The sequence below is a fragment of the Pleurodeles waltl genome, chromosome 10 (genome assembly GCF_031143425.1).
Source record: "Pleurodeles waltl isolate 20211129_DDA chromosome 10, aPleWal1.hap1.20221129, whole genome shotgun sequence".
Classification (NCBI taxonomy): Eukaryota; Metazoa; Chordata; class Amphibia; order Caudata; family Salamandridae; genus Pleurodeles; species Pleurodeles waltl.
Window position 1 is genome coordinate 277,834,187 of NC_090449.1, and position 24,065 is coordinate 277,858,251.

Here is a 24,065-nt window from a genome sequence, read left to right on the forward strand (position 1 = left end):
AGCATCTTCTTTTCATTAACATATACCCACTTACCTATTACCTGGTGTTTCTTTTTCCACACCTTTCTGTTGCTAATTTCACCTTCTGGCTCTGGGCAATATAGCCTTTCCAGCAAACTGTGGATCTTGGGATTATTGGTTTCCCGCAAAGACAAATATACTCAATGTTATCCACAACAGTCACAAGTACCAGGCATTTTCACAATTTATTTGTATTGTTTGAAGCCTTCTTACAAAGAGTTCTTAGTTTGAAAGATCATGGCACATGAAGCAAACTTAATTTCCTCTTAAAGAAAATAGAGTTTGGTATTTTATTCTGTGCCAAAATATCTTAGAAAGAATGTTATTCTCATGCATCATGCACGTTGGCACTACCCATAAAAGGGGCTGCAAGGTAGTGAATGGTCCTTTTCACTCTTGCTCGCCACCTAGCACACGGACGCTGCAGCTCACTGACTCTCTCGCAGGAATTTTGTTCAAGACTTCTTTGGCTTCTTTGTTTTTCTGTTTTCTTTACAGATTTGCTCCGCTTTGCGCTCTGCATTCTAAGAACAAAGCATCAGCACCCCAGATGTCTGCTGCCTGAGGACCACATGGGTTGGAGCATTTAGCTCACCTGACCGGAGTTTTACCCTTGTGGTGGCTCCAGCTGGGAATCCTTGTGCTGCAGGTGAGGGGCATTGTTGGGGAGGGCAGTTGTTGTTTGCGCTGGTGGTTTGTTATGTTTCCTACCACTCAGTGGGCTGTCCTGGCAGCTGGATTTTCTGCACAAGTAGTTGTTTTCTTTTAGAGACATTTGTTGCACTACAACTCGGGGTTATAGTTAAAACTCCATTATCTCATGGTATTGTGTAGATTGGTGGAGGATTGAGCTGACATTTTAGTTTTGTGAATTTTGCTGCGATACCTGTTGGGGTTTAGGTGCCTGAATTTTGGTATCATTCGAGCCAACTGGGTGTTTAGGGAAGTGAACTACTTCAATTTTGTGATCTATTAGATTGCCTGTATTGCATTGTTTCCTGGCTTGAGATACACTATGGCCCTCATTCCGAGTTTGGCTGGCGGCGGTAGCCGCCAGCCAAACGGGAACCGCCACTTGGCCGCTCCGCGGTCAAATGACCGCGGAGGCCATTCTGGCTTTCCCGCTGGGCCGGCGGGCGCCCGCCAAAGGAGCGCCCGCCGGCCCAGCGGGACAGGCCCTGCAACAATGAAGCCGGCTCCGAATGGAGCCGGTGGAGTTGCAGGGGTGCGACGGGTGCAGTTGCACCCGTCGCGATTTTCACTGTCTGCAACGCAGACAGTGAAAATCTTTCTGGGGCCCTGTTAGGGGGCCCCTGCACTGCCCATGCCAGTGACATGGGCAATGCAGGGCCCCCCAGGGGCCCCACGACACCCGTTCCCGCCATCCTGGTTCTGGCGGTGAAAACCGCCAGAAACAGGCTGGCGGGAAGGGGGTCGGAATCCCCCTGGCGGCGCTGCTTGGATTCTCCCAGCCGGGGGTAATCCGGCGGGAAACCGCCGGACCCGGCTGGGCGACCGCGGCTTCACAGCCGCAGTCGGAATACAAAAGGAAGCACCGCCAGCCTGTTGGCGGTGCTTCCGTGGTCGTCGACCGTCAGAATGACCCCCTATGTCTGGTAATGCTCGGAAGAATGCCAAGCACCCCTGAACTGAGGACCTTTTGGAGGCATTGGTACGTAGGATGGATGCCACTGACCAGGCAATAGTGCCATTAAAGTCGCAGCTCCCAGGGTCTGACCCCGGCTCTTATTAATTTGAGCCAGTCTGCAGTCCAGAGTAATGCCACAGCAGTAATGGTGCTGGCAACATTGTGCAGAATGCTGGTGGGGGTATGGCTACTGGGGTGACCTCCATGGGAGGGCCTTCCCAGTCAGACCTAGTGGCTAATTTGGTGACTTTGTTGCCTTGGCTCTTAGAGGTGGGGAAGCTGTCTGCCCCCTTTGTGGAGGGCATCCTGGTAGGTACCAATGAGGTAACATCTTAGAAAGGACGAAGCGCTTAGTGAACCACCTATGTGGCATTATTGGTAGTCAAAGGCCCCATGGGGATGCAACAGGGCTGGGCCCCATCAGAGGGCCTGAGGAGGCATCCCCGGTTGCTACTGCAGCCCCAACAGGGAGTCAAGTGCAAGAGGCTGGGGGGCATCCCCGAGCCATTGAGCTAAGTGCCTTCCGTGTCTGGTGCCTCACTGAGAGGCAGCATACCCGGGGGAGCTGCAGTGACAGCAACATCCTCCCCCGATCAGGGAGTGGTGACTTCAGGTACGGGGCCTTCTTTGCATATATGGACATTTTTGATTTGCTGGTGGATAAGTCAGAGAGGGAGGAGGGTAAGCGTTGCAAAGGATGTTCTTACTCTAGGAACTGTGGGGGTCATTCCGAGCTTGGCGGGTGGCGGGAGCCGCCCGCCAAGCGGGAACCGCCAGAAGACCGTCCCACGGTCAAAAGACCGCGGCGGTCATTCTGGGTTTCCCACTGGGCTGGCGGGCGACCGCCAAAAGGCTGCCCGCCAGCCCAGTGGGAAACACCCTTCTACGAGGAAGCCGGCTCCGAATGGAGCCGGCGGAGTGGAAGGTGTGCGACAGGTGCAGTAGCACCCGTCGCGAATTTCAGTGTCTGCTAAGCAGACACTGAAATTCAAAGTGGGGCCCTCTTACGGGGGCCCCTGCAGTGCCCATGCCATTGGCTTGGGCACTGCAGGGGCCCCCAGGGGCCCCACGACACCCCTCACCGCCATCCTGTTCCTGGCGGTCGAAACCGCCAGGAACAGGATGGCGGTGAGAGGGTCGGAATCCCCCATGGCGGCGCAGCAAGCTGCGCCGGGGTCGGAATGACCCCCTGTGTCTACTGGGCACACAAGAAAAGAAGTAGAGGAAACTCTGATGAATTGGGTTTGAGGCTTAGCAACCTACCAAACATTTTGGCTGAACGCTTCAATGATCTGGGCACCCAGCTAGCATGTTATCAAAATAGGATTGTGAGTGCTCATGACGAGTAGGGTGGGACTGTCTGGAAAGACTATGATAAAGAGTTCAGGGGGATTAAGGCCACTGGGTCTATCCTAGTATGGGACCAGATGGATATCATCTCTTGTCTGAGTTGCATGAAGTGGCCTGATGCTACCAATAGCCAGCCTTTTAGTGCAGGGACAGGGTCCACTTTTAGCCCAGCGGGGGGACAAGAAAGGGGGGCTGTTGGGATTTCAACTGGCATGCCTGTATTCAACCACTCGTAAGTTGCAAATTCAAGCACTGATGTTCGCTGGACTGGCTTCCCACCCAGAATCCAAGTGTTACAAAAAGTCCAGGGAAAAGTGCATGAAGAAGCAAGAATGACCAGCTTGAATTTTGCAAAGCTCCTTCACCAGTGGACTTGATGGCTATGATTCCCTGGCTCAATATCTACACTAATCATTTGGCGGTGTAGACGTTGTATGAATGTTTTAAGGAAGGTTAAAGGATTCCAGCGGAAGGTTATATGGGCTCCCTTTATTGTAGAAATCCGCAGTCTCTCAGGTCCAATACAGGGATGGCCAGGAAAAAGATCCAAAAGTAGCTCAGTCTTGGCTGAGTGGTGGGTCCCTTTGACTTAGCCCCACTTGATGGTTTTGTTTCCCCCCCTGAGGTGGGTTCCTTAGAAAGAGCTGGAGGAGTTCAGATTGATACAAGGGTGACTCAGGGAATGAAGTTATTGATGGGGCTTTATGCTCGGTTAAGTGTGCTTCCCTTAATCATGCGATTCAGATGCAAAGGTACCTGCGACCCTGTTGGAAAAGACTGAAATTGAGTCTGCGTTCTGTTTTCTCCAAGTCCACCCTCGGGACTTTTATCTGCTAGGTTTCCAATTTGATAGGGTCTTTTATTTAGCCAAGTGCATGAATATGGGGTGCTCTGTGTCAAGATCCTACTTTGAGAAGTTTAGCATGTGCCGGAATGGATTTTTAAGCAGAAATCAGAACACCAATGTGTGGTGCACTACCTAGAAAGAAGAAATTGTACTGCTGTGTTTGAAACTGAATGTACTCTTCAAAGCCAAGCATGTGCTTGCTGTCTTAAACAACGCTGCTGATGCCTTGTCTGCATTTCAAGATGCAGGTTTTCAGGTTCCATCATCCAAGAGCAGCAGAGTTCCCTACGTTTTTCCCAGACCATCTTCGGCAGCTTAGTGCCTATGAGTACCAGTTTAGCTCCGAGGACCAGGCTGGCTTACAAGGGGGTATTTAGCAGATTAGTTTCTTTCCTTCCTCAGTCATGGCATTCCTGGGGACGCTTAGGGGCGAGGGTCAGTCGGTTGCTTGCACCAGGTGCCTCATCTGGAGGCATCTAGAGGGGGCTAGGTTGGATGCTAAGTGACCCATTGATACTGCCAAATTGGTAGCAATGCTGGTGGCTTTGGGAGGCATCAGTAGGTCTCCAGGTGAGTCAGCCTACTTAGGGCAGCATTTACCTTTGCCTTTTATGGACCCCTAAGGTTGAGTGTGCTGGTAGCGAAGAACAAGAAGGGCACAGCGGTTTCAGCTGGCGGATATCCAGTGGCTGGAAGGTACTAGGTCTCTGGCATTTAACCTCTCCCACTCCAATATGGACTAGACCAGAAGAGGTTACCAAATCTTGCTGCATAATGCCCTGGGTAATGTATGTTGCCCTGTCCATAAATTGGAGTTATTAATGGCTCACTGGGCACTGGGTGTGAGGGGCGCCATACTTATCCACACTGATGGCACTCCTATGATTAGGTTCCAGTTCTGCAGAATACTGAAAGCGGCTCTTCGGATGGTGGGTTATGACTTGTCAGAGTTTGGAACTCACTCTTTTAGAATTGATGCACCCTCTGTGCTGCTTGCAATGGGGCTCTTGGGTGCAACAGCTCCAAAAATTAGCAGGTGGTCTCCTAAATGTTACAAGTGCTATGTGAGATTGCACATGTTATAAAGGCTGCACTGATACCTGCGTTCTCTTCTCCTCCCACTTCCCTTTTTTCTTTCTTTTAATGCAGGTGTTAAGTGTGGAAAACCGGGTGAACGGTTGTAAGTCTTGCTGGCCCATGTTTATGTGGGGCCACTGGGATCACAGATGTGTGGGCCATAGGTCCTTCCTATGTGCAGCGAGCCAGGGAACTGTATTTTGTGTCCAGGGCACAGCAGGCTGGGCACGTCTTGCCTTCTACGGTCGTGGAGGTCTGCAGCTCACACAACTGAGATCTTGGTTTGACATGCCCCCTAGCATCATCATACTGCATCTAGGTGGCAATGACTTAGTTCATATTGGCCGGAGGCTCCTATTTGAACTTGTGATCTCTGAGATCAGTTGGCTAGCTAAGAAAGTTCCTCAGAAAGCGCCAGCCTGGTAGAACATCCTCCCTATGCTGCAGTGGAGGGGTGGCAATTCGGTCAAAGCCTTGAACGAGTCAGTAGAGCTAGTAAACAACAAGATTTGTAAACTATTCAGACCATCCAGGCTGCTGACTATACACCACGGGTGCATAAAGGGTGAGCGGCTTTTCTTGGAGGATGGGGTGCACTTGTTGTAGATTAGTTATGAGGTGTTCCAGGAGAACTAGTTGGCCATGCTGGTGCACAACCCTCAATAAAATGTCATTTTTTGGGGGTCAGGTAGTAGGGTAAATATGCTGGCCTGTGGCAGGGTGAGATAATGACACCATTGGGACTAGTCATGATCTAATTCTCGGCCATGATTTGTGATACACAGGACCATGTTTAGATAGTGCTAGAAAACTGGATGTATTCGCGTCTCTGTTACGGCTAGACATCGACACATGTAAATAAAGCTGGTAATACTAAGTGTTACTAAGGGTTACTGCGTATAATATTCCGAATGATGTGTGGTCTTGCTGAAAATATTCTGTTTGTTTAAGAAAATAAGGCTGGGGGTTTATGACCACTAACCCAAAGTTATGTGTTTTTTATGCCTATGGGGAAACGGAAAGAAGTTGGGAGGAGGGTTGATTGTTGGAGTTGGGAAGGGAGGTTTCGGCAGTACCAGGCCATATTAAACATTTCTGCTGCTGGAAGTAAACAAAATTGGTGAGTAAAACCCAAGGGAGTGATGAGGAATGTATGGGAGAATACTGATTACCAATAATCTCTAACATTTAAAGGGACACATCAGGATCCCACTTGTAATCCTTGGGTAACTGCCTTTTAGAGTTTTATGGGTCACAAACTGGCACATCGAACGCAATGTGCCAGTTTGCTTGCACCACCCTGTGCCCCCCGAATGACACCATGGTAGCGCTGTATTTACAATACAGCACACCATGTCACTCGTTAGCACAGCTGCATCAGAATTCTGATGCAGTTGTGGCCCTTTGCTGGACTAGCCTCAAAAAGGTTGCTACTAGTCCAGCAAAGCTCGGGGAGGCCCATTTAAAACAGCCTGTCGTCACTCAATATCTGCCCTGAGCAGGCGTTAAAAAATGACACTCGAATGATGGAGTGATATCTTGTACATTGCACTGTGATTCCTGCGGGCCTCCTAGCGGGGGAATGTCTCCTTTGGATACATTATACCTGGTGCAGGTATATTGTTGCGCAAAGGTTTACAAACTGGTGCAATAGTCCCATTGCACCAGTTTGTAAATGTGGCACAGGTGTGGGCTGTTTTGCGCAGCCTTAGCGTAAAACATTGAAGCGACAGCAGTGCAAGAGGCTTGTAAATGAGCCCCTAAGTATCTCTGGTATCAGTAACTCCAGCAGCAGAGTTAAGAAGCAGGATAGGGTGGCTTTTAGTATGAGGCTCTCAGTGCGATATTTGCGTTTAAATTATATGATGGTAAAGAATACATAAAGATTTATTGTTGTTCGGATCATAGCAATTGTTCATTCATAAATTTAAACAATGTGTAGTGTTACATATAAACCTCTGATTTTCCTCGTTCGGGCAGTCTGGGCCTTCATTTGAGAGAAACCATTACCACCTTCGCTTAGGTTGATAGAGAATATAGACAAAAAACATCCTCCCATCCATTTCTAATTTTCTTTAAACTATAAATATTATTGATTATATAAGGTTTAATTTAAATAGTTGCACTATGTGCGTTTTATTGAAACTGCTGCAACATAGCGGAAAGAGAAGTGGGCAAAAGACAGTAGATATCATTCATGAGCTCAAAAGTATTACATCACTGATGTTATGTTAATCATTTGTAAGGTACAATTTTCTAAGTTTGCTCCTTTTCATTCATTTACTTTGTGGCCATATTCGTTTAGCTAAACATTTTATGTGTATTCCTACTTTGCAATATGTAGGAATTATATTGGGGTCATTTGATAGTGCGTCATTGTTCTTAGTTTCGATGCACATTCGTTCTTTCCATGGTACGGTGGGTGTAGGCATCTACACTGAAGTTTACTTATCAGAAGAAACATGTTATTTTTTGTGAACACTACACTACATAACAAGAACCATTATAAAGTCATACATAAATACTCTTGATAAATACAAAAAAAATATGTAGAGAAGAAAGTTGTTCTTTTACTCTAGAAACGTCAACAAACATTGCGGAAAACATAAATGCTTAGTTAGTTTAATGAGCTGCAGTGCTTATAAAGTATTCAACAAGAGGCTTTCAGGGAGATATGGGGGTGTAGACTGCAGTGGCGACTGCCACTCAATGTGAGTGGTGGGGGGGCAAGATGGGGGAGGGGAACATTGTGAAAAAAGAAAAAAAACACTTACCTGTGGACGAGATACATTTGTCTCCCCTCCTTCCTCTTCCAGCTGTACACAGGCTCCCAGCCAAACACGACACTGCCGCCACCAGCATAACAGCCGCGTCGTGATTGGTCTGAGCAGCCTGCTTCGCCGCTCAGACTGGTAGTGGGAGCCTGGGCATGTTCTCCACTCAGCTGTGCAATACAGCCGGGTTGAGAACATGCAAAGTGTGAATTTCTGTTTGGCCAGCCCAACACGGCCTTCATTCAGAGCAGCACAATAGTAATCCTGAAGAGCTAAGTTTCAGGGTTCATTATTTATACACAGTGCCAGCTTTGAAGATGGAGAAGGTTTTCACCCCTAGAGGTGTTTGGAATTTCCTGCCTCCCTGTCCTGGCCCCAGCTTGTTGGGATCACAAAAGCCTCCTGCCAAATCCTTTGTGATTGTGCTTAGGCAGAGGCTTTTTGATGTGCAAGTGTGGTAGTTTACAGCTCCTCTGCCTCATCAAGCCAGAGGTGACCCATCCTGTCAAAATCTATTTCCCCTTTGTCTCACTGTCTGGAAGGAATAACAAAGACCAACTGCCAGCTATAGCTAGTCATGTTACCCTGTGTTGGAAATGGTCCTTTATGCAGGGTTATCCCCAAACGTTTTGCCTTCCTCCTCCTATTTTTCTGATCTTCTGTTTGTTGACTTTTGGGCTCTATGCATTTTACTACTGCTAATCAGTGCAAAAGTGCCTGTGCTCTCTTCTCTAAAACATGGTATGATTGGCTTACACCTGTTTGGCATATTAAGTTACCTGTGAGTTGTATACCATACACCCAGGGCCTGTAAATTAAATGGTAATAGTGGGCCTGCAGCTCTGATTGCGCTACCCACAGAAGTAGCCTTCAAACCTGTCTCAGGCCTGCCACTGCAGACCTGCGTGAACTGTTTGCTGCCACCTTGACCTGGCATTTCAAACCGCCTTCCAAGTCCTAAACTCCCTTTTGTCTACACCTAAGTCACCCAAGGTAGACCTAGATAGTCCTATGGGCAGGGTGCTGTGTAGGGAAAAAGACATGCACCTTTATGTTTTGCATGTCCTAATAGTGACAAACAGCCTATTTCATTTTCATTACTGTGAGGGCTGCTCTACTCATAGGTTACTATTGGGAATTCCCTTATATACATTTAAGTGTTAATTGCTGATCTGGAAGGAGCAGTGTTGCCATGTTTGGTATATTTGGAGTGGTAGTGAAAACTCCTGTTTACTGGTGTATTTGGATTTTCCATTTCTATTTTAGAAATTCCACTTTTAAAAAGTGAGCATTTCTCTGTGCTTATAACTCCATGTGCTTTGCAGCCTGACTCCAAATCCACATCTGGGGCTAAGTGGCAGCTACATTTGGTGCACACTTTCCAGGCAGCCACAACACAGGAAGGGCTGGGTGTGACAGGCGATACATTTGCATTCATGTACACACTGTTAGTCTTCCTGGGCAGAAAGAGGGAGAGGTTGTTCACACCTTATATGTCAATAGGTTGTGTCCTGCCCTCACACAATGGACTGATTTATCCCCTACTGATGTCTGGAGCCTGTGCTGGGTTGGAAGGGTTTTGTGTTATACTTGAAAGATTTACTTTGAAGTCACCCCTTACAACAAAGTAATGTTTTAGTATAAATACAGGGGCTCTGACCCCATGTTTTTCAGACCACTTTTGGAACTGGGACTAAACCTCTGTCAGAAGGACTGCTGTGCTGCTCAAAGGACTCATGTGGTCTACCCTTCTGTTGTTTCCCTGCTCCTTGCTACTTGCTGGGTTGCCTATAGTACTCATTGGACTGCTTTTCTGTTTGTTGCCCTGCTGCTAGCTACTCCAGCTGCTCTGTGGCTTTGGTTTCACTAGGCACTGCTGGGCTGTGAGAAGGAACTGCTATTAAGACTTCTTGCTTGGTTGTGCTGGTCTGAGCGCCTGTTGGAGGGACTGCCACTTGTAAACTGCCTTTATGTGCTGAACTGCTGCATGCTCTCTGCTCTAGTGCCCCAAGTGTTCTCCTGGGACAGGGTTGCCCCAGAATTGGCTGTGGTAGTTTAAGTCTGGTCCTCGAAGTCCTTTAATGTAGCACATAGTGAGTGCTTTATACTTTCCCTTCATCTCAAACCCAGCACAAAGTCAGTGTTTTATTTTCTCAGCACACTTCTGTCCCCCTGAAACTGCAGGGGGAAGTCAGCACAGTGGTGGCAATTGTGGAACACTCCCTTAGCCTCGCTCTCAGGGTGGCTTGAGAGACAGAGTGCAGGCTGTGGAGTAACAGTCTACCAAGCGAGAGAGCTGCTTCAGTGCTTCTCAGCACAGATCCAAGATGATGCATCGACTGGGCAACACCTGGAGCCAGGTTGAAGTCCTCCTCCTGATGTGCAGCCTCAAGAATCCCAGGGGGAGACTGAGCGCTCCTCCCCAGAGATACGGAGCCACCGTGGGAGTCTAGAAGAACTGAAAGGTACTACACTCTCACATCTGCACCCCGTGGTCTTGGGCAGCTGTCCCTTTTAAATCCATCATGCAGGGGACCAAGGGTGGTCTACCCGCTCCCATCTACTGCACGGGTCCCCCGCCTAACTTCAGCTCCCTTTTCCTATACCTTCAGCAGCTGCACTGTGGGAAACAGCCGTTATTATGCAGCCAGAGCCACACAAACTGTAAGCAAGAAAGCGTTACCCCGCTTGCCCTGAACCATGCATGTGCCTGAACCACCCGAGTGCGTGGTTATGGCATCATGCATATGCATTGGTTGAGGAACACAGCGAGGAGAGGAAAGTGGCAGCAGGGTAAGTAGGGCTGGGCTGGGTGGAGGGGAGTTTTAACGTCAGGGTTGGGTCAGAGGGCTGGAGAAAGGAAAAGTTTGCGGGGGTCAGTGTTGTTTTTTTTTTTGTGGGTTGGTGTTAGGGATCAGAGCAGGGGGGAGGCCAGTGTAGTTTTTAGGGAAGGGTTGGGTTGGAGGGCTGAGGGCGGCGGGGGAAGGGGCAGTTTTGGGGGGCAGTTTTAGGCATCAGAGCGGGTGGGGGGTTGGTGTACTTTAATCTTTAGGGGTGGGGGAAGGTTATGTCTCTGGGCGGGTATGGGGTGGTGGGGTTATTTTGTTTTAAGTTTCGGTGAAGGTTTTAGGTCTCGGGCGGGTGGGGGTGAGGGTTTTTTTTCTTTTTAAGAAGGCCCAGTTTTTTAGGATGGGTCAGGTAAAAAAAAAAAATCTTTTTGCAGGGGCAGGGTTTTAGGGCTTAGGGTGGGAGAGGGCTTAGGCTTTGATTTGGGGGGACCGGTAGCTATAGGCCTCAGGGTGGGTGGGGGTGTCAGGGAACTTTTTTAAGCTAAGGGGGAGGGTTGTATGGCTGAACCACACATCTGTTTACTATACATACCTTTATTAGTCATTCTTTTACAATGAAATTCGTTGTAAAGGCATGCGTGGTAAAGACGCGATCGTGGTTCCGACTGCATTGTTCCGCTACCTGTGGTTCTACCATGCATGGTTCAGTCACACTGTGCTTTCGCAGGCAGCTGCCCTTCTTCAATTCTAGCATACACGGGACCAAGAGAGGTCTCCCCGCCATAATCTGAAGTGTGTGTGTGTGTGCCCCCCACCCCGTTCAGCTGTACTTGGGGGGCACTGAGATGTGTTGAGGATTGTACTTGCAGGCTAAGTCCTCCCCAGAGGCCCTGCTCTGGAACCGATCCCTACAAACCTACCATAATACATGCATTAGGAACATAGGTGTCCCTGAGGCCTAAAAGTCTTACCTAGTTACCATATTATAATTTGTGGGGACGCAGGCACCTCTGTGCCTACGCTTTGGGCCTGTCATTACAATGCTAGCACTCAGGTGGTGATGTATATGCTTACTCCTAAACTGTTACATTTTCATGCCCTGATAGTATGCTGTATGCTTTGCATTGTCAGGATGATGAGTATTATCACATGATTTGCAAAATATGCACAGTGCTTGTGATCTATGTGGTTTTTGGTCTAAAGATAAATATATACAGGGAGTGCAGAATTATTAGGCAAATTAGTATTTTGACCACATCATCCTCTTTATGCATGTTGTCTTACTCCAAGCTGTATAGGCTCGAAAGCCTACTACCAATGAAGCATATTAGGTGATGTGCATCTCTGTAATGAGAAGGGGTGTGGTCTAATGACATCAACACCCTATATCAGGTGTGCATAATTATTAGGCAACTTCCTTTCCTTTGGCAAAATGGGTCAAAAGAAGGACTTGACAGGCTCAGAAAAGTCAAAAATAGTGAGATATCTTGCAGAGGGATGCAGCACTCTTAAAATTGCAAAGCTTCTGAAGCGTGATCATCGAACAATCAAGCGTTTCATTCAAAATAGTCAACAGGGTCGCAAGAAGCGTGTGGAAAAACCAAGGCGCAAAATAACTGCCCATGAACTGAGAAAAGTCAAGCGTGCAGCTGCCACGATGCCACTTGCCACCAGTTTGGCCATATTTCACAGCTGCAACATCACTGGAGTGCCCAAAAGCACAAGGTGTGCAATACTCAGAGACATGGCCAAGGTAAGAAAGGCTGAAAGACGACCACCACTGAACAAGACACACAAGCTGAAACGTCAAGACTGGGCCAAGAAATATCTCAAGACTGATTTTTCTAAGGTTTTATGGACTGATGAAATGAGAGTGAGTCTTGATGGGCCAGATGGATGGGCCCATGGCTGGATTGGTAAAGGGCAGAGAGCTCCAGTCCGACTGAGACGCCAGCAAGGTGGAGGTGGAGTACTGGTTTGGGCTGGTATCATCAAAGATGAGCTTGTGGGGCCTTTTCGGGTTGAGGATGGAGTCAAGCTCAACTCCCAGTCCTACTGCCAGTTCCTGGAAGACACCTTCTTCAAGCAGTGGTACAGGAAGAAGTCTGCATCCTTCAAGAAAAACATGATTTTCATGCAGGACAATGCTCCATCACACGCGTCCAAGTACTCCACAGCGTGGCTGGCAAGAAAGGGTATAAAAGAAGGAAATCTAATGACATGGCCTCCTTGTTCACCTGATCTGAACCCCATTGAGAACCTGTGGTCCATCATCAAATGTGAGATTTACAAGGAGGGAAAACAGAACACCTCTCTGAACAGTGTCTGGGAGGCTGTGGTTGCTGCTGCACACAATGTTGATGGTGAACAGATCAAAACACTGACAGAATCCATGGATGGCAGGCTTTTGAGTGTCCTTGCAAAGAAAGGTGGCTATATTGGTCACTGATTTGTTTTTGTTTTGTTTTTGAATGTCAGAAATGTATATTTGTGAATGTTGAGATGTTATATTGGTTTCACTGGTAATAATAAATAATTGAAATGGGTATATATTTGTTTTTTGTTAAGTTGCCTAATAATTATGCACAGTAATAGTCACCTGCACACACAGATATCCCCCTAACATAGCTAAAACTAAAAACAAACTAAAAACTACTTCCAAAAATATTCAGCTTTGATATTAATGAGTTTTTTGGGTTCATTGAGAACATGGTTGTTGTTCAATAATAAAATTAATCCTCAAAAATACAACTTGCCTAATAATTCTGCACTCCCTGTAATACATACACATATTTTTATGTGTGGAGTCTCTTTTGTGATGTATTTATTGTGTCGTTGGTGTGAGTGTGTTGTGCAAATGCTTTACGCATTGCCTCTGGGGATAAGCCTGACTGCTCTGTGCCAAGCTATCAGAGGGTGAGCACAGTTTATTTTTGGTGTGTAATTTATTTGCCCTGACTTGGTGTGTTTTGCCTGGCTTAGTTACATACCGTGGCCAACCAGAAACCCCATTTCTAACATTGGTGATCAGTGCTGAGGATAGGACTTATGTTTGCATAATACCACAGTGACTCATTGTGGCACTATAACTCTGCACCAAGACCATTATGTGTTGTATTTTGTGATTCTCCTGTTCTCGCATTTGTCATGTTATTATTTTACTCCTGTTTCATTCTCTTGCACTTAGGACTCGTTGTTGTTCATACTAGTGTTTTACCTCAACATGATGGAATATCCCTTGATCTCAACTACCTATCTTTGTACAACATGAAGGAGCTGAAGGATTTTAGCAAGGAGAGGGGGCTGGATGTGGGTAGGATATCCACAAAGGAGGATCTTCAGGCAGCCCTGTATGCTTTTGAGGAGGCACCCTGGGAAAAGGCTACAATAGTAGAATTTGGGGAGGGTTCTGAAGAAGAGGAGGAACCTTTTGGAATGTTTAAGAATCCTAACCCTTGGAACCTCCTGGATCCTAAACCCTAAGCCCAAGACAGCAGTGACCTGGAGGAAGTTGAAGGAGATCGAGAAAATGACTGGGCAAGGACACCAGTAGAGAGTGAGGACCCCAAAGATACAGAGTCCCTTGTTAGGTATAGCGCCCGGAGCAGTGTCAACACTCATACCCTGTCCCCTGAGACACTAAAAGACAGACAGGCTGAGAGGGACCTGAGGATGCAGCTAGCACAACTGGCTGTAGTATGAGAGGGCTCTGACAGTGCACAGGATAACTGAGGAAGACTGAAGAACTGGCCTAGGGACTTATATTCCTGGTGATGGGAGGGATGCCATATTGGCCATAGATGGGAGAGACAGGCAGAGGTACACCCTCTTGAAGGAAGCCCTGATTGCAAGGTATGGCTTCGCCACTGAAGAGTATAGGTTGAGGTTCAGGGGCAGTAGGAAACTGTCTCACGAGTCTTGGGGGGAGTTTGTGGGGAATTCTTGCAATGCACTAGAAGGATGTGTGAAGATTAGCACAGTAGACAATTTTGACGGGCTGCACAATCTAGTTATCAGACAGCACATGTTCCATTGTTGATTTCCAGGGCTATGTCAGAGTGTAAGTTCTCTGACCACAGGGAACTTTCAAAGGAAGCAGAGCTCTGGGTGAGTACCAGAAGGTCTTGAAAGGCACTTGGTGGTCATCCCAAAAGGAGTGGCTCTGGTTCACCCCAACCAAAGGTGGGGGAGAATCACAGTAGCCCAACTGGTCCCATTATCGTGGGATGGGTACAGGGTCCCATGTCCGTTCTCAGAGGAGGAGGAGAGATGGGGTGGGAGACATCCCAGGGAGACCTATGCCTAGGAACAAAGTCTAGAAAATACCCTGAGGGGGACAGAGGAAGGGAGTCTAGTATGTACCGGGACATTATTCACTGAGGGGGATCCCATAGTGTCAGGAGAACTTGAAGGGGTGACTGACACAAGCGTTCAACCAGTTCTGGTGTCCGGTACACCAGTTCTGATGTCTGGTACTACTCTGCAAAGGAGGATGTTAAAGCTCAGATGAGGTGTAGGGGGAGATAGGACTCACCCCTAACCCCTGTGTGAGAAAGTAACCTCTTTCTAGCATGGTTACATCCACTTTTGGCCTGTTTGTGAGTCTGTGTCAGTGTGTTTCTACTGTGTCACTGGGATCCTGCTAGCCAGGACCCCAGTGCTCATAGATACAAATCTATACGTCATTGTGTTTTGCCTGTCTCACTGGGATCCTGCTAGCCAAGACCCCAGTGCTCATAGTTTGTGGCCTAATATGTGTGTTGTCAGTAATGCTTGACTGTGTCACTAAGGCTCTGCTAACAAGAACCTCAGTGCTTATGCTCTTTCTGCTTTTACATTTGTCACTATAGGCTAGTGACTTCATTTACCAATTTCAATTGGCACAGTGGACCCCCGTTATAAGTCCCTAGTGTATGGTACCTAGGTATGCAGGGCATTGGGGTTCAAGGAGATCCTTGTGGGCTGCAGTATTTCTTTTGCCACCCATAAGGAGCTCAGACAAACCCTTCCACAGGCCTGCCATTGCAGCCTGCGTGAAATAGTGCACATATTATTTCACAGACATTTTCAATGCACTTAAGTAACTTATAAGTCACCTATATGCCTAACCTTCACTTGCTGAAGGTTAGGTGCAAAGTTACTATGTGTGAGGGCACCCTTGCACTAGCAAAGGTGCCCCCACATAGTTCAGAGCCGATTCCCGGGACTTTGTGAGTGCGGGCACGCCATTACACATGTGCACTAAATATAGGTTAATACCTATATGTAGCTTCACAATGGTAACTCCGAATATGGCCATGTAAGGTTTATAAGATCATGGAATTGTTCCCCCATTCCAAATCTGGCATTGGGGAGCCAATTCCATGCTGGGGGCTCCACTATGGACCCCCAGTACTGACAAATCAGCGCTCTGAGGCTTGCACTGCAGCTACAGCTGCTGCCACCTCACAGACAGGGTTCTGCCCTCCTGGGGTCTGAGCAGCTCAGTCCCAGGAAGGCAGAAGAAAGCATTTCCTTTTTAAGCAGGGTGTTACACCCTCTCCCTTTGGAAATAGGTACTGTGTCACCCACATAAACTACCTTTTTTTTTGGTAACACTGAGTATTGTCTTTACTTGTGTATAAGTACTGTGTAACTATGAGTGGTATTGCATAAGCTTTGCATGTCTCCTAGTTCAGCCTATGCTGCTCGATTATAGCTACCTCTATCAACCTAAGCTGCTAGAACACTACTACATTTCACTAATAAGGGATAACTGGACCTGGTATAAGGTGTAAGTACCTAAGGTACCCATTACAAGCCAGGCCAGCCTCCTACACCCTGTCCAGCCTAAAGGTACAGACCCTGGGTTAGAGATCTAGGTTCAGGGTATCGCCTCTGAACTGGAGGGAGGGGTGGCTGCCACAATTGTCATTACCAAATTTGTCTTTTGGGGGTACCACTCCTGGATGGAGGGTGCAGAGCTCCAGAAGGGGTGGCAAGGGCAGGAAGTACTCGGGGGAGCACCCCTTAACTGGTGGGAGAGTTGAGCAGAATGGCTGACACAAGCGCCCCAACATTTATTGATTCTGGGGGTGCAACTCCCAGAAGGAGGGTACAGAACACCAGAATGGTGGGGCCGGAGGATGAAAGCCTCATCCCGGGCTCCTGTCCAGCCTAAGGGTACAGACCCTGGACTGGAGGATCAGTCTCAGAATACGTCCCCTGAGCTGGTGAGAGGTGGAGTGGAGAAGGGATGCAATGCTCCTGGGGTACCTCCCCCTACTCTGAGAAGCCACAGAGACCCCTAGATGGCCTGGAACCTGGCTGAAGAAGCTGATAGCTGTCAATGACCTCTGTCGGTTGTTGTCCTTGTGGACAGAGTTTTCCTTGGGTTGGAGAAAGAAGTCAGACCCAACAGGTGGCACGGGCCACATCACTTTATTGGCCATGGTGGTTCTGTCTGCCTACTGAGATGCATCTGTGAGCAGGTTGAAGGCAGGCACTTCACAGATGGGGTCCACAGGTAAGAAGGTTTCCCCATGGATTAGCTTACTGGGTCCAGACGGCATAGATAGAGGGATCCACCGGGGTTCAGAGAAACATAGAACTGACATGTGCCACTGCAGTTGTGGCCATTATCAACGTTCTATCGCCCTAAGCAGGGATTCCATCAAGGTATTGTTTGGTCTACACTGGCTTTAGGCTGCAGTGGGGTTGCGTTGAAAATTACCCTCTCTGCAAGGTTATCCTCAAACTTTTTGCCTTCCTCCTCCTATTTTCCTGACCATCTTTTTGTTGGCTTTATGACTCCTGGCACTTTACCACTGCTAATCAGTGCTAAAGTGCATGTGCTCTCTCTCCTAAAACTAAAACATGGTATGACTGGCTTACACCTGTTTGGCATATTTAATTTACCTGTAAACCCCTTGAAAAGTGGAATAGCATATACTTAGGGCTTGCAAATTAGATGCTACTAGTGGGCCTGCAGTGCTGATTTCACCACCCACAGAAGTGGCCTTTCAAACCTGTCTCAGGCCTGCCACTGCAGAGCTTGCTTGAGCAGTTTACTGCCACCTGGACTTGGCATTTCAAACCACTTGTGAAGGCCTAAACTCCCCATTTTCTACACCTAGCTCACCCTTAATGTAAGCCCTAGATAGCCCTATGGACAGGGTGCTGTGTAGGAAGAAGGCAGGACATGTACCTTTATATTTTGCATGTTCTAGCAATGACAAACATCCCATTCCATTTTTCACTACTGTGAAGGCTGCTCCTGTCATAGGTTCCCTTATATACTTTAAAGTGGTGATTCCTGATCTGAAAAGAGTAGTGTTGCCATGTATGGTATGTTTGGAATGGTTGTGAAAAATTCTGTTTACTGGTGTAGTTGGATTTTCCATTACTATTTTACAAATGCCACTTTTAGAAAGTGAGCATTTCTCAGTGGTTATAACTCTATGTGCTTTGCAGCCTGACTCCAATCCACATCTGGGGGTGAGTGATAGCTACCTTTGGTGCATGCTTTCCAGACTGGACGTAACCGCTGTCAGAAGGATTGCTGCGCTGCTCAAAGGACTCATGTGGACTGCTCTTTTGCTGTTGCACTGATGCCTGCTGGGTTGCCCAAAGGACTCACTGGATTGCTTTTCTTGTGGTTGCAGTGCTGCCAACAGCTCCCTGACTTTGGTTTCAGTAGGCACTGCTGGGCTGCCAGAAGGAACCGCCATTTAGATTACTTGTTTAGTTGTGCTGGCCTGTCTGCCTGTTGGAGGGGCTGCCACTTGTAAACTGACTTTAAGAGCATGCTTGCTGCCTGCTTTCTGCTCTAGTGCCCCCATGTGTTCTCCTGGGAGTGGGCTGCCCCAAAATTGGCTGTGGGACTCTGAGTCTGGCCCTCGCAGTCCTTACATCTAGCGCATAGTTAGAGATTTATGCTTTGCCTTCATCTCAAACCTAGCGCGTAGTCAGCGTTTTATTTTCTCAGCGCCCTTCTATCCCCCATAAACTGCGGGGGAAGTCAGCACGGTACTGGCGATTGTGGAGGACTCCCTTAGCCCTGCGCTCTGGGTGGCTTGAGACAGAAAGGGGCTGTGGAGTAACAGTCTGCTGAGCAAGAGAGCCGCTGCAGCACATGTTGCATGAGCAACACCTGGAGCTGGGTTGGAGACTTCCTCCAGATGTGCAGCCTCAGGAATTTCAGATGGAGACAGAGCTCTCCTTTCCAGAGTGACTGAGACACCGTGAGAGTACAGAAACACTGACAAGTACTCTGTTCTGGCAGCTGCACTACAAGGCCTCTGGCAGTTTCCCCTTTTCAATCCATCACGAGGGGGACCAAGAGTGGACTCCCCATTCCCATCTACATCACAGGCCTCCCCGCCTGCATTCGTCCCTATTTTGTATGCCCTCAGCAGCTGCACCGCACGTTCGCGAAGAGCTACCCTACTTCAATTCTAGCATGCAGGGGACCAAAGCCTCCCTACTACCATCTGCAGTGTGTGTGTGTGCCCCCACCCGTTGGGCCGTACTTAGGGGCATTGAGGAGTGTTGAGGGTGGTACTGGCAGGCTAAGCCCTTCGCAGAGGCTCTGCTCTGTAACCATTCTCTGGAAATCTACCATAATATGTGTATTAGATGCCCAGGTGTTCCTGTGGCCTATGAAGTTTTGACTAACTGTTTTAGAAACCCGGTTTCTAACCTCTGTGCCTACGCTTTGGGCCTGCCTACCATTAAAGGTTTACTGGGAGCCCAGGTGCCAGGACCCTATGATTCCATGATGGTACAAGTATTTTGTCCCTAAATGTCATGACAATGCTAGCACTCATGTGACACATATTTCTATGTAATCCAGTGTGGAGTCTCTTGTGTGATGTATTTATTGTGTCATTGGTATGAGTGTATTGCACAAACGCTTTACACATTGCCTCTGAGAACAAGCCTGACTGCTCTGTGCCAAGCTACCAGGGGGTGAGCACAGGATATCTTGTGTGTGTGACTTACTTGTCCTGATTAGAGTGGTGAGTTCTGTCTGGCTTAGGTGCATACCCTATCCAACCAGAAACCCCACTTCTAACACCCAGGATACAGCCTGCAGGCACCAATGGTTGGGACAAGAAAACTACAGCTTTCTTGAAGTGGCATGTTTAGAAATGTGACTTAAAACCTGATTTTGTTATTAAAATGAGGCTCTTTAAATTACAATTCTTTAGACACCAAATATCCCAAACTGCTCCCAATTGAAAGCTATCACTCATTAAATGTAATAATGTAACCCAATGTTATCCTATGGGAGAGGCAGGCCTTGTAGTAGTGAAAAACAAATGTAAGAGTGTTTCACCACCAGGATATGTAAAAGTTAAAAGTGCATGTCCAACATGCAGGCTCGTTAGTGGCATTTAATGTAAAGACCCTGGGTACACTTAGTGCCACTTTGACAGGAATTTACAAGTAAATTTAATGTGCCACTTGGGTGTAATCCAATTTCACCATGTTTAAGAAAGACAGCATAAGCACTTTAGCACTGATTACCAGGGGTAAAGAGTTGTAAAAGCCAACAAAAATGGGTTCAGAAAACAAGAGAGTGAAGACAAAGAGTTTGAGAACAACCCTGCAGAAAGGGTCACATCCAACATCAGGAATTACGCATTACAACATCTACAACCTCCCCTTTCAAATAGATGTTTGTACATGTAATTTCAGATTGTGCTGGTGTAATGTTCTACTTCAAAATAGGCATTGCAGAATACCAGTTCACTTTCCATAGATAACAATCATAAATGTTCACTGATAAATGAAGAAATGTATGCATCAAAATTCAAGATAGGTGAGCAAATACTTTTGTGAATAAGGCTCTAAGTAGATCGGGAAGTGGCCAGCTGGCAGACAGAATGATATTATCTCAGGAGTGATAATGAAAAATACTTTAATTTGATTAATTATTAAGGACATAGTTCTAAATACATTGATTTCTGTTCTCATGTCGTTATTACTTTATAATGAAAATGGTAATCTTCAAAAATGAATACTACATTTTAGAAACTTGTCAGGATGGTTTGAAAGGGATGGATTGCAACAACGTAGTATCCTCTAAAGGCTGGTTTGCCCTTGACAGTATATTGGAGCCTGTCATGCCGCAAGGACCAATTGTGAAAAATTTTCATCTTTGACATCCTTGCACCAGAGAGCCTAAATATGTATAACCTTCCATCTATCTTCTTTTTTAAATAGTTTTTCATTGCAATTGACATTATAAAAGTATCCATAGACACACGGATACACATAATTTCCGATAAATGCTTAATGGATGAATCTAGAAAATATTTGCTAGGGATTCATTTCACTTCAAATTCAGTGTTTGTACTATACACAAACTCTGCAAACAATTATGTATTTGATAACAATACAGTTAAGAATAATTTGATAGATACATGCCACATGTGTGTATGTGAGTGAGTGTGTGTGTGTGTGCTGTACAGTGCAGCTCACATGAAAGGTAGAACAATGTGGCAAGTTTTACAACTTCCTCTACCCTTTAGCCTGCCTCAAGGCACATCTTTTTGCTGGAAATTCATTCCCACAAATGTTAGTAGAGATGGACTTGCATCAAAACAAATACATGGTTGCATGGGAATACCCATGTAGTACTCTTGATGCAAAGTAGCACAAAGCACTAACTTTCCAACACAAATTAGAATTTGCTTTGGAAAAGACAACATTTTGCACAGGATATGTGTCATCTTTTAGATGCAAGCCCAGTGCAAATTGAAGGGGCCTTGGTCTCCAGATGACCTGCTACAGTGTGAGGATATATGTATTCCCTCTTGACAGCACTGAGGCTGAAAGGCTGAATTTCTGCCCCTGTATGATTTTGCACATGCCATGCCCTGCCTGCTGAGCACCATAAATACCACTGGTGAACTACTAAAGCGCTAGCAGTATTCAACTACTCAATCATAAATAGTTGCTCAGTGGGTTATGTTAAAAACCGCAACCTCGGAGAAGTACAACCTCATGCAATAAACTGGAGTAAAATAAACTATCCTACTTTTCAGCTGGGGAAGGTGGTCATTTAAGAATGACATTAATGTTTTATCTTCACAAGAATATATATGAGTATCATTAGTTAATTATTATTTGGCATTCAACAAGTGATGAACAAATTGCAGTCACTACTGGGTTGGAGGGCATCTCTTTCTTTGGGAAGGTACCAAACCATCTTGCTGACAATGAAAGCACCACCTGCAATCCATTGGAACACTGGCAGTACTCCACTATTACTTCAGTAACACTGATCTAATCACTTATATTGCCACCTGCCCCGGCATAGTTTGATAAATTCACATAATCCCTGCCCTCCAAACATACTCTTCCCCTGTGGGAGAAAATATTATGGGAAATGGAGACATTATTTGAAGAAAGGGAGATGATCAATTTTTTAACAAGGCATCAGTGAACTTTTCTTGGATTTTCTATATCACATATGCATTTGTCCCTTTGGAAAAAGTGTGCCTTAGCAGACCAGTGACATATAAAAAAAACAGAGAGTCAATATCTGTGGACCTCTGAAAAGCGGATGTCTCCCTTTGTTGGTTTAGCTAAATATTTAATGCAATTCCCTTGGTTTGGTTCCCAGCTGCTTCTCTTTGTACTTCAATGGGTTTCTATTATGTAAAATATGTTACAATAATTAGAACCAAATGCTAAGAGATCGTTGTACTCCAGACACAAATATTACAGATTGGTATAAGGTTACAAGAAAATGAAATGACTGGTATTGATGCCAGAAAATAAATGGTCTTTTCTCTATCTCCATGTCAAACAAATATCTTCAATATATGAAAAGCTAAGGGAAAAGTGATATCCACTAAGAATGTCTCCAGCCTTAAAGACTTACCAGTTATTTAGAGGAGGATTTAGTTTCTCTTAGACCAGAACATGTCATTCTTTGCGAGTCATTTAGCTAATTCTTCTCAATAATGCATTTTTGTAGAGCTAAGTGAACGTTTTTGGATTTACATGCCCTATAGAAAGTGTTTTAAGTTGAAGGTTATCAGTTGGAACATCGACATTTCCATAGATCAAAATGGAGGGCTACTTACTTGACTTTGATGTGCTTCCGACATGGAACAGTGTTTCTTACACATGTCCCTGTCAAATAGTCCACATTTTCAACAATCACAAAAGGATTTTCTTCCAGGGTGACAATGCTCAAGTGGTTGTAATCAGGGTCCGTGTCCGCAAAAGAACTAAACCTTGGCCACACGGGGTACCTCATATTCAGGGTCTTGTTCTCCCATTTTCCCACCTGTAAGATAAATAAATACCAGTGTACTAGGCTTAGTGTATATGATTTCAATATTTGACGTTATAGACATGTTCACTGGTACGGATACATACAATCTATGGAAGTGGACCTTACTAAAGGAAGGCTTTGTCGACACTGGCTTTTTGCACCCCTTGCTAAATACTTTTCCTGGATTATTTGCCGCCATTAACAGTCAATCACTTGTATCACACCAACAACAAAAGATGAACCCTTATTAGCACTGACTGACTAAAGGGATAAAACACCATCACAGATGTAGAAAATCTATCCACAGTTAAATGCAATTTTGAAAATAGTTTTCAAATGAACAAGTGAAAATACAAGCAAAAAAGTTTTACTGCTGCAATTTCTGGAGACGTTTCTCCCTCAAATAAATGCACAAACAGGTGTTACCCTTAGGCAAATTCAGCATTGCATGCATTTCCCTTAAAATATTCCAAAATAAAGATTTGGTATAATGCTATTGGTTGTGTTCAATGTCTGAATTGTGAGCCAAAGGCAGCCATCTGAAAAAGCTCTTATTTTGCAAAAGGAGTTAGACACATGGGGCCTTACTACAGAAAGTGCTCCAAGGGCGCTGGAGCACATCTATCACCAGTGCTATCTCAAGAGGGCGTTCCCTTGTTGAATGGGGGTGGTGCCCCATGCAAATTACGGTATATCTTTACCTCTGTGCCCTTATGGACTCGTGTGCAAAGTCAATGAAGTTGTCAGGAGGCGAACTGAAAGTACCCTGCAAAAAGGTGATGCCCTGTTAATGTGCCCCCTAGTGGCAGCCCCCTGGAGGAAGAAAGGGGGTCCAATGTACCCCTTAGGCATCCGCTTGTAGGTAGGTGTAGTCACCCATTGCACCCTCTGCAAATGTATTTCTAATCCCTCTTTAAACTGCAAGAGGGTTGTCACCTGCACAATGAAACAGGGGGTGGCTTTGAAACAGCTGGTCTGCATTTCACTTGAATGTGCTGACCCCAGGGAAGCATGAGTTTGCGGCTGCCCGGGGGGGTAAGCAGCTCATTCACTGTAATAGTGCGCACTTTCCCCGTTTGCGCATGGTACCCTGTTTACAGGAGCACTGTGGCACAAACAGGAAAAGTGCACTCTATATGTTATAGGGCCACTGGCCCTTTCAAAGGGTGCAGGAGTGAACTTCCTCTGGTACATTTTTGGAAAAAAATAGAACAAACAGTCCATTTTCCAGCAAGTCGATAAAATACATTTTCTTGCTGGCAATCAGTTACTCATAAAATAAACC

The 24,065-nt window shown here is 46.3% G+C and overlaps 1 protein-coding gene across 1 annotated transcript in view; it reads right to left on the minus strand.

Moving 5' to 3' along the window:
* GRIN2A (glutamate ionotropic receptor NMDA type subunit 2A) overlaps positions 1 to 24,065 on the minus strand; it is a 1,722,233-nt gene that overhangs the window by 450,568 nt on the left and 1,247,600 nt on the right. The window contains exon 5 of the mRNA XM_069210410.1: positions 22,587 to 22,792. Within this exon, the coding sequence (XP_069066511.1) occupies positions 22,587 to 22,792 (206 nt within the window). The remainder of the gene's footprint in view (positions 1 to 22,586; positions 22,793 to 24,065) is intronic.